Source organism: Myxocyprinus asiaticus, chromosome 10 (genome assembly GCF_019703515.2).
Source record: "Myxocyprinus asiaticus isolate MX2 ecotype Aquarium Trade chromosome 10, UBuf_Myxa_2, whole genome shotgun sequence".
Taxonomy (NCBI): domain Eukaryota; kingdom Metazoa; phylum Chordata; class Actinopteri; order Cypriniformes; family Catostomidae; genus Myxocyprinus; species Myxocyprinus asiaticus.
The window spans coordinates 14,907,108-14,923,279 of NC_059353.1; the positions used below are offsets into that span (position 1 = coordinate 14,907,108).

General features: G+C 36.5%; 1 protein-coding gene across 1 annotated transcript in view; it reads left to right on the plus strand.

Moving 5' to 3' along the window:
• The first annotated feature begins 1,389 nt into the window (after positions 1 to 1,389).
• Positions 1,390 to 16,172, plus strand: part of ptprna (protein tyrosine phosphatase receptor type Na) — a 37,498-nt gene continuing 22,715 nt past the window's right edge. Inside the window, exons 1-9 of the mRNA XM_051709338.1 lie at positions 1,390 to 1,665; positions 7,137 to 7,187; positions 11,678 to 11,788; positions 12,560 to 12,653; positions 12,862 to 13,015; positions 13,134 to 13,434; positions 13,853 to 13,978; positions 14,815 to 14,846; positions 15,093 to 15,373. Coding sequence (XP_051565298.1) covers positions 1,590 to 1,665; positions 7,137 to 7,187; positions 11,678 to 11,788; positions 12,560 to 12,653; positions 12,862 to 13,015; positions 13,134 to 13,434; positions 13,853 to 13,978; positions 14,815 to 14,846; positions 15,093 to 15,373 — 1,226 coding nt within the window. The 5' untranslated portion in view covers positions 1,390 to 1,589. The remainder of the gene's footprint in view (positions 1,666 to 7,136; positions 7,188 to 11,677; positions 11,789 to 12,559; positions 12,654 to 12,861; positions 13,016 to 13,133; positions 13,435 to 13,852; positions 13,979 to 14,814; positions 14,847 to 15,092; positions 15,374 to 16,172) is intronic.

Genomic DNA, 16,172 nt, shown 5'->3' on the forward strand with positions numbered 1-16,172 from the left:
TCATCCCTCTTCTTTAAAAAAAAGCACAAATCTGGGTTACAGTGAGGCACTTACAATGGAAGTGAATGGGGGCCAATCCGTAAACGTTAAAATACTTACTGTTTCAAAAGTAGAAACACAAGAAGTAAACAATATGCGTGTTAACATGATTTTAGTGTGATAAAATCGCTTACTAACTAGTTATATCCAATTTTACAACATTGTTGCCATGACAACGTAACACCGTAAACACTAAAAGCCTAAAACGACTGTAAAAACATCAATTTAACCAACTTAACATTTCAAATAATATATGAGTTTTAACAGAATGAATGTAAGTGCTTTTATAAAATTATAATCTTTACATTTCTTACTTTAAACCCTCTAAAAATCGGCCCCATTGTAAGTGCCTCACTGTAACCCAGATTTTTTTTTTTTTTTTTTTTTTAAAGGAGGGGCAAGTCGAAATTTATTTTTATGGTAATCAACATTATACCACAAATGCTGTCAATTGAGCTTAACTTGTATTGAACCCGGAATATTCCTTAAATGGTACAGTTATTTTGGGATACATATAAATGTTTCTTATACCAAAGCTATGGCAGGTATGTGAGATACAGAGCCATTTCTGGCCATTTTGGCGTCATATGTGAGAATTGTCACCCTGGTGGAGTTGGTGCCTTAGGCGACCGCCTAGTTCGCCTGTGCCTAGAAACAGCCCTGGTGAGTTATGAAGGAAAAAGTGAATAATGTTACAATCGCCCCCTACTATTGCACTAAATTAGTGTCATCAGCCACTGAGACGAATGTCTCATAATGAATGTTGGACATCACAGGAATATTTTCAGGAATAAACATATGATTGTCAACATTAATAGGCCTAAACAACTTCATTATCTCACGTCGACAAATATATTTGTTGATGCATTTTTATATTGTAGCATACAGTATGTAGGCCTATTTGTATTTTTATGAGTCCACATACATACTAATTTTCAGTGTAAAAAACAAAACAAAAATGTATACAAAAACAAGTAGTATTTGTTATTGGAAATGATTTACCTTTTAAGGAATACATAATCTGATATGTAGGCTATTCTTTCCGCAGACAATGTGTTTTTATTTATTTATTTATTTTTATTTTTTTTGAGTGGAGAAAAATGAAAAGCAGAAGGATTCCAACATCTTCTGCATTATCCAAACATAATGTTGTTCAGCCTGAATTCCAGAATTCAACTGCACATCCTGCCCAGTCTTTCATTTCACTGGTAAACCAGTAAATATTGATGTTTGGGCTACTTCCTCCTCCATTCACGACTCTTCATAAATCTCTTGGTCTCTCTGTGACGTCATTGCGGGTCTCCGCCACAGGAAGAGCGTGATTCCCGCTCCAGATCCGCACCACAAATTCGGTGCATTCGTAAATGTCTCCGTGTGTTTATGACCACCTAAAACTGAATCCTATAGTTGATTTGCCTCACCTGCCGCGTCCATCACTTGTGCTACAAACGTTTAGCACAAGCCTGCGGCAACGATAGACAAAATGTGGATTTAAATCCCTGACGTACGTAAAATAACGCGTGCTGACTTCAGTCCCGTGGACAGTTAAAATGATGCATCCACCACTATGGAGAGCCCTGTTGTTGATGACCGCATTCTACCAGCTTGGGATGGCAGGCAAATACGGTGGGTATCTATTAGGATCGCTAACAGAGACACTGAGAAATAAAATGAAAGATGCAAAAATATATTCACAGTTTTTTTTTTTGTTTCATTGCACATTCAGACAGACTGTGAATTGGTTCGGTTTTAAGGCCTATTACAATTACTTATGGCTGGATGCTCCTAATTCTGCCATTTTGTAGTTGCTGTTACTTGCAGATGTTTTGAGCAAAAACAGAAAATGCTGCAACGCGTTTGCATTTGTATTGCGTTGTATGACGTGTGGGATCACGTATAAGATGCTTCATATAGGCTAGTCTTGTCATTCATATAAATCAATTTGTGAGATATCCACATAAATTGTTCAGGTGTTTGCTCGAGTCTAAAAGAGAGACCTGATTTGCCAAAACATTGTGACCTCTTCCCTTAACATGCATCAAAACCGTTATGATAAAGCGAATTGCTTTCAGCTCTATCACGCAACTGGTGGGAAAGCACATCCTAGAGGAGCCGTTCGGTGAAGAGCAGCGTTTCAGCACCACGGAGAGGGACAGCATTGCTATTCGTTTATTTTATAAAACATTTATCCACTTAATCTAGCATTCCCGAAGGTCTCATACCCTTCAATCCAAGCATTATTTGGTTAACAACAAAAAGACACATGAGGGGCCGTTCACACCAACCGTATTTTTGCTGTTTTTCTACGTTAACACGCGCTACGGGCGTCTTTGAACGTTTCGCGAAGGAACGCCACATTTGTGACTTCAAGAACTTCTTCGCTTCTCGAGAAACCTGCTTTCTGTTTCATTCGTTGCGCTGCGTCTAGGTCTGAACGGCCCCTTGTTCTCGGAAACGGGAACAGTGACCCATTTGGTTTCTGAAAGCTTTATTAGATGTTATCCAATAAGTCTTATACATTTGCTGATTCGTCATCACTGTGTCTCTCGGGCGCTTCTTAAGAGCCGTCATAACGATTTTCGTAAGGTTGCTGTTAGTTTTGTTTTTATTTATTCATGCGTTTACTACTGACATAACTTTACAATAAGGGTCCATTCGTTAACATTAGTTAATGCATTAGGTAGGCCTATGAACAATATATATTTTTTACAGCATGTATTTATCTTTATTAATGTTAGTTAATAAATATACAATTGTTCATTGTTAGTTAATGTCAGGGGCGTAGCAGTCATTTTAAAAGTGGGGGGACACAGCTGACAGTATGGCTCGTACAGACCCAACACTTACAGTGCAGTATTTATATATTACAGTATATATACATTAATATGCAAGTATGATATAATTATTATATTAATATATAAGTATTATATGTAGCTTTATTAAACAGGTTCGGGAAGAGCAAATTCATTTAATCCGACCACTCACACAGCCAGAGTAAGAGTATATAAATAGCTGCTTACCTCTATGTAGCACTGAGAGTTTCCGGCATCCCACCATCTCCCCATCTCCTCCTAGGTATTCCATCAGTACTAATCCAGTGCGGGGCGGGAGCCTCGAGCCCTTCGCCAGACAGCGAGCCACACATCTTTACAATATCCTTAATACAGGATTACATTAACTGCGAACTACTGAAATACTTGTAGTATTTGTAGTATTTTCAAGATTCAAGTATTGCAAATTAAGTGCAAAACTTAGCAAAAATAAAGGGTATCTTGTGGAGCACTTGCTTTTGTTTCACACATGACAATAAAAGACTGGGCACAAGCTGGTCCTTGAATAAATGATTTAATCAATTACAATAATGCCAATTGTGCATGTGCACAATTTAATTTTTTACATTGCATTGTGGGATTTAAATGTATCCAAGTGGCTCGAGTGTTTTGACTACGTTCACCAAAATTCGTTCAGATCTATTTAATGATTCGTTCAGTGACCATTTCTGGTGATGCCACCTGGTGATGTCTTGTGTGAAATGAGTTAGACACTCAATCGACGATCAAAAGAAAATTTTAACCCTTTAAAATGTGTATGTCTACAGACCTACAAAGAGATTTTAATAGAGATTTTAAGCATTTAAAGAACAAAGCAAATCTATTATTTCCCTACTGATTGTGAGCTGCTGTCATGACTTATCAAAAGACAACAATAATAGTCTTATAATAATTATAATCAGTTTCAATAATGGCTGTACATTTTCATGTATAAAAAAAGTGTGTCTACATATCTATTCACTTCAGTAAGTGTTCTAAGAACACAGAAGATCTTTTTCCTACAGTTTGTTGACTGCACACCAACATAGAGTTAAAAAACAGGAGCTGATATTAAAAATAGCTTTACATATTTAACACAGATCTAGTAATCTGCTTAAACTGGCAAAAACAACCGATCAAACTATTACCTCACAAACATAATGTAAAAGACTCATGTGCTGATATAAACTCCATTTACAATATGTTCTTAAAAGAAGGATTGTCCTTCGTTTTTTTTCTGCAGTGCATTCCACGTAATGCTGCCAATCAAGGATATGCCGATAAATAACTCTCGTTTGTGTGTTCCGCATATCTAGATTATTAATTTAGATCAACATCAGTGGTGATAAAAAACATGGATAAATGAGCATTGTTGAAAGCAACTTTGTAGAAATGAACAGAGCCGTTGGTTAGACTCTGACTGACGGCCTATTACGTAATGGTTGTTTCGGCTTATGAAACTCACCTGTAACTGGCTGGATGGTTGCTCAACCCAAAGTTACAAAACGCAAAGAATTCTGTATACAAATCCACCATTTGGACTCGGTATGGGTTTAGCTTGGAAAAGTGCGGGGGACCGAATCAACTTTTTTAAAGAGTGTGGGGGATGTGCCCCCCATGTCCTCCTTGGCTGCTACGCCCTTGGTTCATGTTAGTTCATAGTTCAGCATTAACTAATGTTAACAAATACAACTTTTGATTTTAAAAATATACTACTACTGTATATGTTGAAATTAACCTAAACTAAGATTAATAAATGCTGTAAAAGTATTGTTCATTGTTAGTTCATGTTAACTAATGTTAAAAAATGGAACCTTATTGTGAAGTGTTACCGTTGCATTTGTGAAATGTTGCAGCTCCAGTTTCGACTTGTTCGTCCTTTGCCTCTAGTTGCCTTTATTTTTCCGAGAGCTGGTTTTGATATAGTTATTGACAAATACGGTCTTTGCCATCCACCCTGCCTTTATTCCCACAGGTGCCCCTCCTGTCTCTCAGTTTCTTGTGTTTTCCCATTTTGTCTTGCTTTTGGGGACAATTATGATTCACAATGTCCAATGCAGACACATACCACTGCAGGAAAGAGAAAGTGTCTTGAGAACATGCATATAGCTAATCGTGTAAAAAGATAAGGGTTTAAAGAATATTATCTAGCGTTTTAGACTTGAAAGAGGCTTGATATAAATGGAGGTTTGAGAATAGATATGTTTATCTGAGTTTAAACTCTGGTAATGTTTGGTGTTGGTCACTACTGTATGTTTTATACAAGAGGTGCAATTTTCATCATTAATCCAGTATGAGTAAAACCATGTCCAAGGCTGTCTCTGCATAATGTGATAACTAAGGAAAGGGGAAATGTGAGTTTGCTACTGAGACTGGTGGATATCAGCAGCTTACCTGTCAGTTTGCTTCCCTGGAAAAGAGGTTTTAAATTATGATAAAATATCACACCTCTTATTCTGAGGTAAACTGGGATGCATAAAATAACTAAAAATTAACTCTTTGTAAGAACTGTGTTCAGTAACCTTCACTCTTAATAGAGCCAATCAGTTACTAGTATTGCTACTTGTTTTGGTTGTTGTATAATTCCATTTAGAATGTTTAGGTAACACCTTACAGTAAGGTTCCATTTGTTAACATTAGTTAACAACATTAGTTAACATGAACTAACAATGAGTAATACTTATTAAGTATTAGTTATTACTTATTAATCTTAGTTAATATTCTGAGTTCAATACAAGTTAAGCTCAATTGACAGCATTTGTGGGATAATGTTGATTACCACAAAAATGTATTTTGACTTGTCCCTTTTCTTTAAAAAAAGCAAAAGTTGAGGTTACAGTGAGGCACTTACAATAGAAGTGAATGGGGCCAATTTTTGGAGGGTTTAAAAGCAGAAGTGTGAAGCTTATAATTTTATAAAAGCACTTAATTATTCTGTTAAAACAAATGCATTGTTTGAGCTGTAAACTTGTTTAAAATGTCATTTTTGCAGTCATTTTAGGGTTTAGGGTTTTTTGACATTACATCGTCATGACAATGTTGTAAAATTGGTTATAACTCGACACAGAAAAGTTAGTATGTAATTTTATCACACTAAAATCATGATAACATGCATATTGTTTATGTCTTGTGGCTATACTATGAAAAAATAATTTTTTTAACGTTCAAAAATCGGTCCCATTCACTTCCATTGTGTCTCACCGTAACCTCGACTTTTGCTTTTTTTAAAAAAAGGATGGGTAAGCCAAAATTACTTTTTGTGCTAATCAACATTATGCTACAAATGCTGTCAATTGAGCTTAACTTGTTTTGAACCCGGATTATTTCTTTAATGTTAATTTCAGCATATAGAAATTTTTTGAGGTGTATTTGTTAACATTAGTTAATGCACTATGAACTGACATGAGCTAACGATAAAAAATAGTTAAAAAAATGTATTGTTCATGGTTTGTTCATGATACCTAATGCATTGACAAATGTTAACAAATGGAACCTTATTGTAAAGTGTTACCCGAATTTCAACAAAACAGAATGCTTACTATGCGGCACACCCTTTAAACTCTCCACATCTGTTTTTATGCCAGTTCTGGATTTATTCTCCTCTAGGTTTATCAGCCTGACTTTTTATCTATGTTTGTCCTGCTCTGTTCCCCTGACAGCAGTGCTGTTGGCCAGCCTGGTGATTCCCACACACACACATCCAGGCACACAAACATGCAGACACACACACACACACACACACACACACACACACCCATATACACACTCAAGCATAGTCAGGTCATGCTCACTGGCAGTTGCGCCTTTTTTATTTGATCAGCTGTGTTCAGCTCATGCCCAGAGCTTTTCTCCGCACCTCATCGTTCCACGCAGCAGTTCTGCATCTTAGGGGAAACCAAGCTATCTACTGCAACTATTGGCCATCATGGATGAATGATTTGTGTCATCGATCCATTTTGTTTCAATAATGCTTAAATGTTTTGGATATGTTTGGGTTTTTAAGCTGTAACTCTTGTAACAGACACAGAGAATTAAGGAGAGACAGTTTTGACAAGTTTGTTTATAGTCCCATGCTGAGATGAGTGTTGGTGGAGGAAAGGTCAGTTAGACAGTCTAGTTCAGATTAAATGCTCAGTCTAACCCTCAATACACAAATACAGTTTCACATATCCCTCCATTATGTTCAATAATTGTATTGGACCCTTTTTTTATTGTAATTTGTCTGGATCTTATGCCTCCTCATTTTTCTCACTCATTCTCTCCTTTTCACTTCTCTCTTGCACACAGGCTGTTTATTTGAGAAGAGGCTGTGCTCTAGGGAGCAGTTCTGCTCTGATGGTGAGTATCACACTAGGGGGACAGTATTGCATGTCGTTCACAGATATAGTAAATCTCTGTAGTTCAGAAAAAAGGATAAGGCTGACTGATGTTAGAATAGCACGTGGTGCTATCTCCTGTGTCCTTCCTCTTCATGTTTTGCTCATGATGATTTAATCACCAACTATGGATCATCACTTGACACCACAGCTCTGCTACATCCTGCTGCTCAGACAACAGGAGACACATACATGTGGCTAAAGAATTTACACTCCAGGAACTTTTGCTTCACTCATTTCATACTAGTCAATAGTAGCAAAGATGTTTTACGTAGTCCACTTGGAAATATAGTGGGGTCCAAAAGTCTGAGACCACTAGTGAAAATGCTTCTATTTTGCATTCTTTTCTACACTGAAAAAAACTATTTTGTGGTGAATTAAATATAGCAGAAAAGATTAAGTACTTTCTACATTGAATAAGTTAAAGTGTAAACTTGAAAATATTAAGTAAATTCTACATTTGTACTCAATTCAAACATGTAAAAATAAGTAAATATTATTTAAGATTGTTTGTTGTATTTACATGCGTTATCATGTATGAAACCTAAAGGAGAAAACCATGTCATATTTATTTGCTAATTTGAGTACATTTTACTTAACTTTTTGAAGTTGGTGTTCCCAGCACACACCGAGCTTTAATAATGAATGAGCTTGCATAGTTTCACCGTTTGCAAGTTGATTTACACCAATTTTATTGTTAATTTTGTTGTTAGCTTTGTTGGTAATTTCTTGTTTTGTGAAGTCTGAAGTTCATTTTCTACTTAAAATAACCAGTTCATGATCAAAAGCATTACTGTATCTGTTGATTGTTACATTCGTCGTGTTTCATGCACCAAGTGTTGAGGTCTGCGTGCGCAGCTCTGGATCTTGTTTCTATAGCCATTAAAGCAAGGTGTTCTTGTCCAATGGACTACAAAACATGCATTAAGCTTCCCTGTGGAAGGCTTGTGTGTGGCATGTGGTACATGATTAAGTACATTAAAAAAGCATTAAAATGCCAGTACACTTTTAAAAGCATGACTTAATTCAGTGCTACATTGCTTGAGTAAAATGTACAAACAAAAAGTGAGTAAAATGCACTTGAAACAGGTTATTGCAAAGTTAACTTTACTTGAAAATGTGGTCTGTTAAATTTACTTGCAATTTCTGCATGGACATTGTTTCCTAGGTCACTCCAAAAACATTTTCACTGTAATTTAATATATATATATATATATATATATATATATATATATATATATATATATATATATATATATATATATATATATATATAATTCAAACAATATTATCAGCCTAACAGTTTGAGTAAAATGGGAAAAAATTAACAGGAATTTTCTTACACAAATATCTTTGGTATGTTTCCCTTTTGCTTTAATGACAGCATGCACTTAAGCTTGTTTTGACTCCACAAGTTTGTCCAAAACTTGGTGATCCATTTTATCCCAGCATAATTTGACAGTGTTCCAAAAAGCATATTTTGTGCTTCAGTGTATGCAAGAAAGCTGACCTTTTGTACAAATGAGTTAATAAGTTCATTGTCACAAATCTGCTTATTTGATTAGTGACATTGAAGTGCACAATCTTAAATATTTATTTGAATATTTCATATCATAACTTAAAAATATCATAAAAAACTAAATCCCACGATGTGGTCTCAGACTTTTGGAACACACTGTAACAAGACATTCTGAAATAAGTTCTGTAAACAATACTGTATGTCTACAATCCTACACTATCAGCACTGACTAAATGTTGATATTTTTGTCTTACGGTTTTAGAATGACCCCATATGACTCGAAGTGTTTTAATGTAGTAATCTGAAGATTCCAAACCAGTACTGTTTCACATATCCCATTGATTTATACCCCTCTCAGGGATTTACCTGTGCATGTATTTCCACAACCCTGAGCCACTAGTATTCTGTCACCTGCTCTTCTCTCTCTGCATCAAGTCCCTCCCACCTCTGCTCTATGTCCCCTTGGTAACGGTGACATCATCAAGCCCATGGAAGCTGGGTGTACACCCCCACAATCACTGATGACTCACTGCTCGGTGCTTACACACAGAAACACATATCTGCCATGCATCCAGACACAATCATACGCACGTATGCTCACATTTATACCCATATATTATATTATATATATATATATATATATATATATATATATATATATATATATATATATATATATATATATCTTTACTGTTTTATTTCTTTTGGGCAAAAGGGGTTTAAATTATCTTGGTAAAATAACTAGAGATTCCTAAAGCCTTCACTTTATCCTTCATTCTGTCATTCGTTTCTTTTGTTTGGAATGATTTCATTCAATTCTGTGAATTCTGTGGCTCTCAGGTCAGAAACAGATTCTTACAAAAAAATAATAATTAAGCATGTATGTACGCAAGGGAGTAGATTTGTCTTGAACATTGGGGGGGGGGGTGTTGTAGGTTGCATGTTTCCATTGATCCCCCCCCAATAGAGCTCAAGACAAAATGCCCAGTAAAAAAAAAAAAAAACACCTTAATGAATTATTTTTTAATCTGTTTTCTTGAATTTGATGTATTTCATAATATTTTATGTAAAGGAAGTTACAAACACATGTTCGGGTGGAGCTTTTTCATCTAGGCCTGCTAATCATATCCCAAGGATATATAAACAGCTGACAATTCTTCCAGCATCCCTTTACCTCCCATCTCCACCTTTTATATTGCATAACGCCTAAACCAATTATTATTAGTTCAAAATTGTCTTTCTATTTCTTGCTTTAGTCAGATAGTTCAGGGGGGGATCTCAGAACATGAAAGGAACATGAATTCCTTTGAGCCCAGTCCTGTGCTCAAGCCCCTCTGTTATGGACAGCACACCAGTTCTGTTTACCTTAATGCACTCCAGGACTATATGTTGTTTTCGTGGTTCCCTCTGGTGTATGGGGGCGGGCTGCTCTGCTCACCGGCCTGGTACGGTGTGTTACCCAGTCTACCTGATTCCGCCTGCCTACCTGGTGGCGTTTTCAGCGTGGTTGCTGTGGATGGCGCTGCTGTGCTTTGTTATGGAGGGATTTTGTGGCATGGTGCCTGTCATCATTGTGTGTTCCTGTTCGCCATTTGGTGTCCTGGAGTTTGTACAAGACTTGGCTCTATGGCGTGGGAGATGCGGGTTGGCGCGGGTTGCTTGGTGCCATCCACTCCACATGGGATAACTCTGGTCATGTCATTTTTCCCCCTCTGCTCATTTCTTTTGAACTGTTTGATCGGACTTGTGCACATCCACATTTTCACTTTGGACTATACATTTTACTACTGGATTGTTATGTTGTGCTTTTGTGGACTGTATTGTTTTAGTGATTTGTGTTTGTGTGGACTATTGTTTTTGTGTTTTATTTTGATGTATTTATGTTGGTTGTTGCATGTAAAGCGCTTTGAACTCGGGAAAAGCGCTATATAAATTAAACGTATTATTATTATTATTATTATTATTATTATTATTATTATTATTATTATATGAACTAGTGAACTTGTGAGTTATGGGTTTAGTGCATAAATCATTTAGGGACCTGTAGCTGTCAGATATCTGTATTAGAAAAAATATGTCCTCATAAGGTAAAATATCCTTTTGAAATTCAATTACAGGGGTCAAATATTTCCCCTAATAAAAAAGGTAATTTCAGACACTTTTGTAAGTGTGTGTCTTTTTGTGTTTATGGGTATAGACAAGAATGGCACAACAGAAAAATGTGAGCAATCTGTGAATCTTCATATAGCCTTGCCTTCTGAGAGACCCAACAAAATTTTTTTTTAGTTTATATGCTTTGTTACTCCACTTTTTCATTCTTTTACTGAAATTGTGGTGTGACATCATTCTCCTGGGTGTCTTCTATTACGATGAATAATGTACTGTGTATTTTCATGCCCTAGGGCAACTGATCTATCTCCCCCATAGTGCTCTCACATCTCCATCTGTGCTATAAATAGCCGTGAGTCATATTCATGGGCAGACCTGCTCTGAGATGTAGAAAATGGCTGGGTTCATGTTTGGAGCTCATTTGTGTTAGGGGATCAACTCAGCCCTTCAGGTCTTTTTTAAACCACACAGCTGGGGGTTAGTCAGGGATGAGTCAATGGTATATGTGTGGGAATGTGTGTGGGGTGGGCTGAATATGATATGGGTGTTTGTCAATCAAACAACTGGCTCATTTTTCATTTATGGCTTATTTTGGTTACACCATATTTCACAAAAGTGTTTTAAATTATGTTTTACATTTCATTGTTTCTTTTTTCTTAATATTTGATGGTCATCAGTAACTTTTTAACATGATTTAGTTCATAGGTTCTTCACACAATGATTGAACAAAATATTAGAAAAAGGAGTTTTTATGAACAGATATCTTTTCCAGCTATTCTTTGGTGTTTGATACGTGCTGAATCTAATCTATGCATGTATTACAGACCGCATATTTGGACAGTGTCAGAGCTCCAGACATGATCAGGTTCAGTACCAAGTCTCTGTTCCTGTTCTTCAAAGACTACAGGAAGTGCTCAAACAGTTGATGATTCAGGGTAAGTAGTACACACACACTCACACACACTGTTGTTAATATTATTATTGTGCTTTTTTAACACATGAATAATTGAATAATGTAAAATAAGGTACAAATACATTGAATGTTATTATAAATAACAATATCCAAGAATTTCACACACCATTGCACTTGTGTATATGGCTGTGTGACAATAAAGTGATTTGATTTGATTTTGAAATAAGTTAGATTATAATATTATTTCATTATTAATAAAAACCCTGTTTAAATTCTAGATATCAGTGAAATATAAGAGCACCCAAAATAGCTAATGTTTTCCTGGAGCTCAAAATGACATTTAGCTATCCCTAACAGTTGTGTCCTGTGTAAAACTGTATTAAAAACATTAACAGACAGTGGACTGACTTGCTAGAAAGACTTTGATCTAGTGTAGCGTGCAATGCATTATACAAGATGTATCAAAAATAATACTGTAGCATAATATTAAATGAAATCATGACAGGAAGATTATTCATTAGAATTATGGAGAGACTAATGGACAAAACTTTGAGAGAAAAAAAAGCAAGCCAAGCCATTGGATTAAGAACTTCTCAGTGTTGTCCAGCTGTATCGATCATAAGCAGGATTCTGCATCTGAGGTTTCAGACTTGTTTTCAAGGAGAAAGCACACCCACAATCAGCCGACATACACACCGACTCACTCCTGTAGTAAAGACACCAGCAAAAGGATCTATTCATTAAACGTACATGCTTTCATGCAGTGTTTGTGCATTTGTATGCATGTGAACAGGATTCTCCTGGCAGGATGACATCACACAGCACATCATTGCTAAGGAGCTGAGCCGCATTCCTCACACACGCACCCAAAAGACCCAGAATGCACAGTGAGTACCGGAGGTGTAGTAGAAACATGGAATCAAAATATTGAAACTGCACTTATATTATTTTCAATGAATGCTTTTAGTTTAAGTGTGTGCTATTGAGGCTGGAAAACCTCATTTCGGGGCTCTTGTCAGACTTCAGACCTTTGATTTCAATGAAATGAGCAGCTACATCTTGTAGACGATTTAGTGTAATTGACTTTTTTTTTAGGCCTTCACAGCCTGCAGTTAAGAAGGTCTATTCCAGCTCTAACTCTGAGCCTGGTCCAGCACAGAGCTATATGGATTACATGATTCTAGACCCCCGTCAGTCCTCATCGCTTAGGATGCAGGCCCTACCTATGGACCCCTACTCATACCTGCAGGTAAAACTGGGGCTGTAGATAAAGAAATGCACATTACAATGGAAACACAAATATAAATGTACTGAAAAAGAGTTATCAATACCTTTTCCCACTCATTGTACTCATTGTTCCCAAACAGGAAGACATGACCCATTCTCTCCATCCTCACACCAGTGTGGGATACCAGCAACCCTCCTCTCGAACTGGACCCCAGCAGAGAGATAGAAACCGTCAGCTCCTGGAAGATGCTGTCTCTCTCTACCTTGCCTCTGCACAGCCTTCTTTTCGCCAGAGGGGGGCAGCAGCACTCCCTGCCGCCCCATACTATGAAGATCTAGACTTTCCATTGGACTATGGAGAGGACTACACCCTACAGGGGCAACCCCAGCGCACAAACAAGAAAGTCCCTCAGGACTACAGCTCTCTTGCTGAACTTGATGGTGAGTATCAATCTGGTGGCATCTGGCTTTTTCTGGAAGCTTCAAATGAAATGCACCTTCAGAACTACTGAAGTCTGAATGCGATTTTTTTTTTTATTTTTATTTTTTTTCATTAGATTTCTTTATTTTTGTTGAAAAATACATTTACCTTCAGCAGACACTTTTATCCAAAGCAACTTAACAGCACATTCTAACTATACATTTTTTGGTGCATGTGTTCCCTGGGAATTGAACCTTATGACTTTGTCATTGCTAGCAACATTCTGTACCAATTGAGCTACAGGAACACTTGCAATAAAACAGAACTTTAGGACAGAATTTAATTCAACATCAGTAAAAAAACAATTAGTTGTTAGTAAGGATTTGTGTGCTGATGTTTTCATTGTGCAGTAGTAGGTTGAATGTGTGTGTGTTACAGAGGACACACTGGCGCAGCTGGCCACTCTTTTAGAAGGTTTTGGGATAAACCCACGAGACCTGAGCCCTCAGCAGATAAAAAGACTCACTCTACTGTTACAGCTGTTACAAAACATGGAGAAAACAGGTAAAGCATGTCCCTGATACACTCAGAGATGTACAGGTATATGCATTGAGATGTACTGTATGCATTGCCACACTGCATAAATGATGTAGGGAGTAGTCACTGCACCTAATCTTAAAGAAATAGTTTACTGATGCCATCCCAGATATGTATGATTTTCTTTCTTCTGTAGAACACAAATGAAGATTTTTAGAATAATATCTCAACTCTGTAGGTCCTTTCAGTTTAAGTGAATGGTGGCCAGAACTTTGATGGTCCAAAAAAACACATAAAGGCAGCACAAAAGTAATCCATAAAACTCCAGTGCTTAAATCTATATCTTCAGAAGCTATATGATAGGTGTGGGTGAGAAACAGATCAATATTTAAGTTCTATTTTTACTATAAATTATCCTCCCTGCCCAGTAGGTGGCGATAAGCACGAATGCAAACCGGCAAAAACAAAAGAAGAAAAATGTGAAAAGGAAAGTGAAAGTGGAGATTTATAGTAAAAAAGGACTTAAATATTGATCTGTTTCTCACCCACACTTATATCGCTTCAGAAGACATGGATTAAACCACTGGAGTCATATGGATTACTTTTATGCTACCTTTATGTGCTTTTTGAAGCTTCAAAGTTCTGGCCAACATTCACTTGCATTGTATGGCCTACAGAGCTGAAATGTTATTCCAAAAATCTTAATTTGTGTTCAGCTGAAGAACAAAAGTCATACACATCTGGCATGAGGGTGAGTAAATGATTAGAGAATTTTCATTTTTGGGTGAACTATCCCTTTAATCATTCAGACCATATGTTTTTCTATTATTACTTGTTGCTTTTCTAATTTTTGTCTTGCTCAGATCAATCCCCAGGAACAGTCACAGTAAAAGAGGTAGGTTCTGTTTGCCATGTTATTATTTATCTGATTGCTAAAAGAACCTATTAACACTTATACCAGGATTTGTTCATAAACACTGCTTTCAGAACATAGTTAAATGAGTCATCTAATTATTTAAATAACGCTGGCATATATCATAATTCTCATTTAAAAACCTTAAAAATTTAATTTATTCATTTGATGAGTGCACATTATTTCTTGTGCTTTATCTTTGCCCATATTGGTTTGTTTCCTTGACAGACAATTGTAGAAGGCAGTGATGAAGTGACACAAAAAGGAGCCAAATCCCCCTCACCTGTTTCAGCTCTGCCCTCTACCCCAACATACCAGCTGACCCCTACTGACCCTCCTTCCACACCAGCCCCTGCAACTGTGCCTAAGGAAGACCGTAAGAGCACTATGGTCCCCACCCTGTCAGCAAAAGACTTGGATCTGAAAGAGAAAACAGCCAATATCCTGACAACCGCTAAGGATGGGACAAATACCAGAGAAGTGTATGGCTATATTGTCACTAATCAGAGGTAGGAGTCAGTTGTGATCTGATTTACATTGGCACCAGCCTTCACCAGCTTCCCATAAATCAACCTCTGAAGACTTTGTTTTAATAATTAATTTTTAATTAATTAATTTTAATTAATAATTAATTTAATTAATTAAAAAAAAAAAAATTTAACAGGGCTAATGCTACACAGTTAACTTTGGTGGTGGAGTTCATGAAATCCATCCTGATAATTTTCAGACTCAGTAATCCATGCTCAACAGCAGTGTAAATAAGGCATCTATCTGTTGCCATGAACCCCTTGCCCTGCATTATTTTTACATTTCTTAGTATTAGGCTGGGCAGGTTTTACAGTTACTTTTTGTCTCAGAGTACAGTAGAACAGCTTCCTGATCAACCATTAGAATTTTTTTCTTTCCTGCTTTTAAAGTAATAAATAAATTGAATCAGAATAATGAGCATTGTAGTAGCATAGTAATAATGTGATTTTGCAGTGTTATAACAATAGCAGGGTTCTCATGGTCATGGAAACCTTGAACATGTTAGGGAATTTTAACATTTTGATTTCAAGGCCTGGAAAAGTCATTGCAATTAATAAAATATGAATGTGCTGTGTAAATACAGTACATATATATATATATACACACACAGTATATCAGTGCTGGGTAGACTGAATTGTAATCTGGTATTGATTACAAACTACATGACAAAACTTTTAGTCAGTAACATAATATCTTGGATTACATTATTAAGGTAATGTAATCTGATTGCTTTTGGATGACTTCTGACGTAATTCTTGTTCATTTGATGTCACATGCATT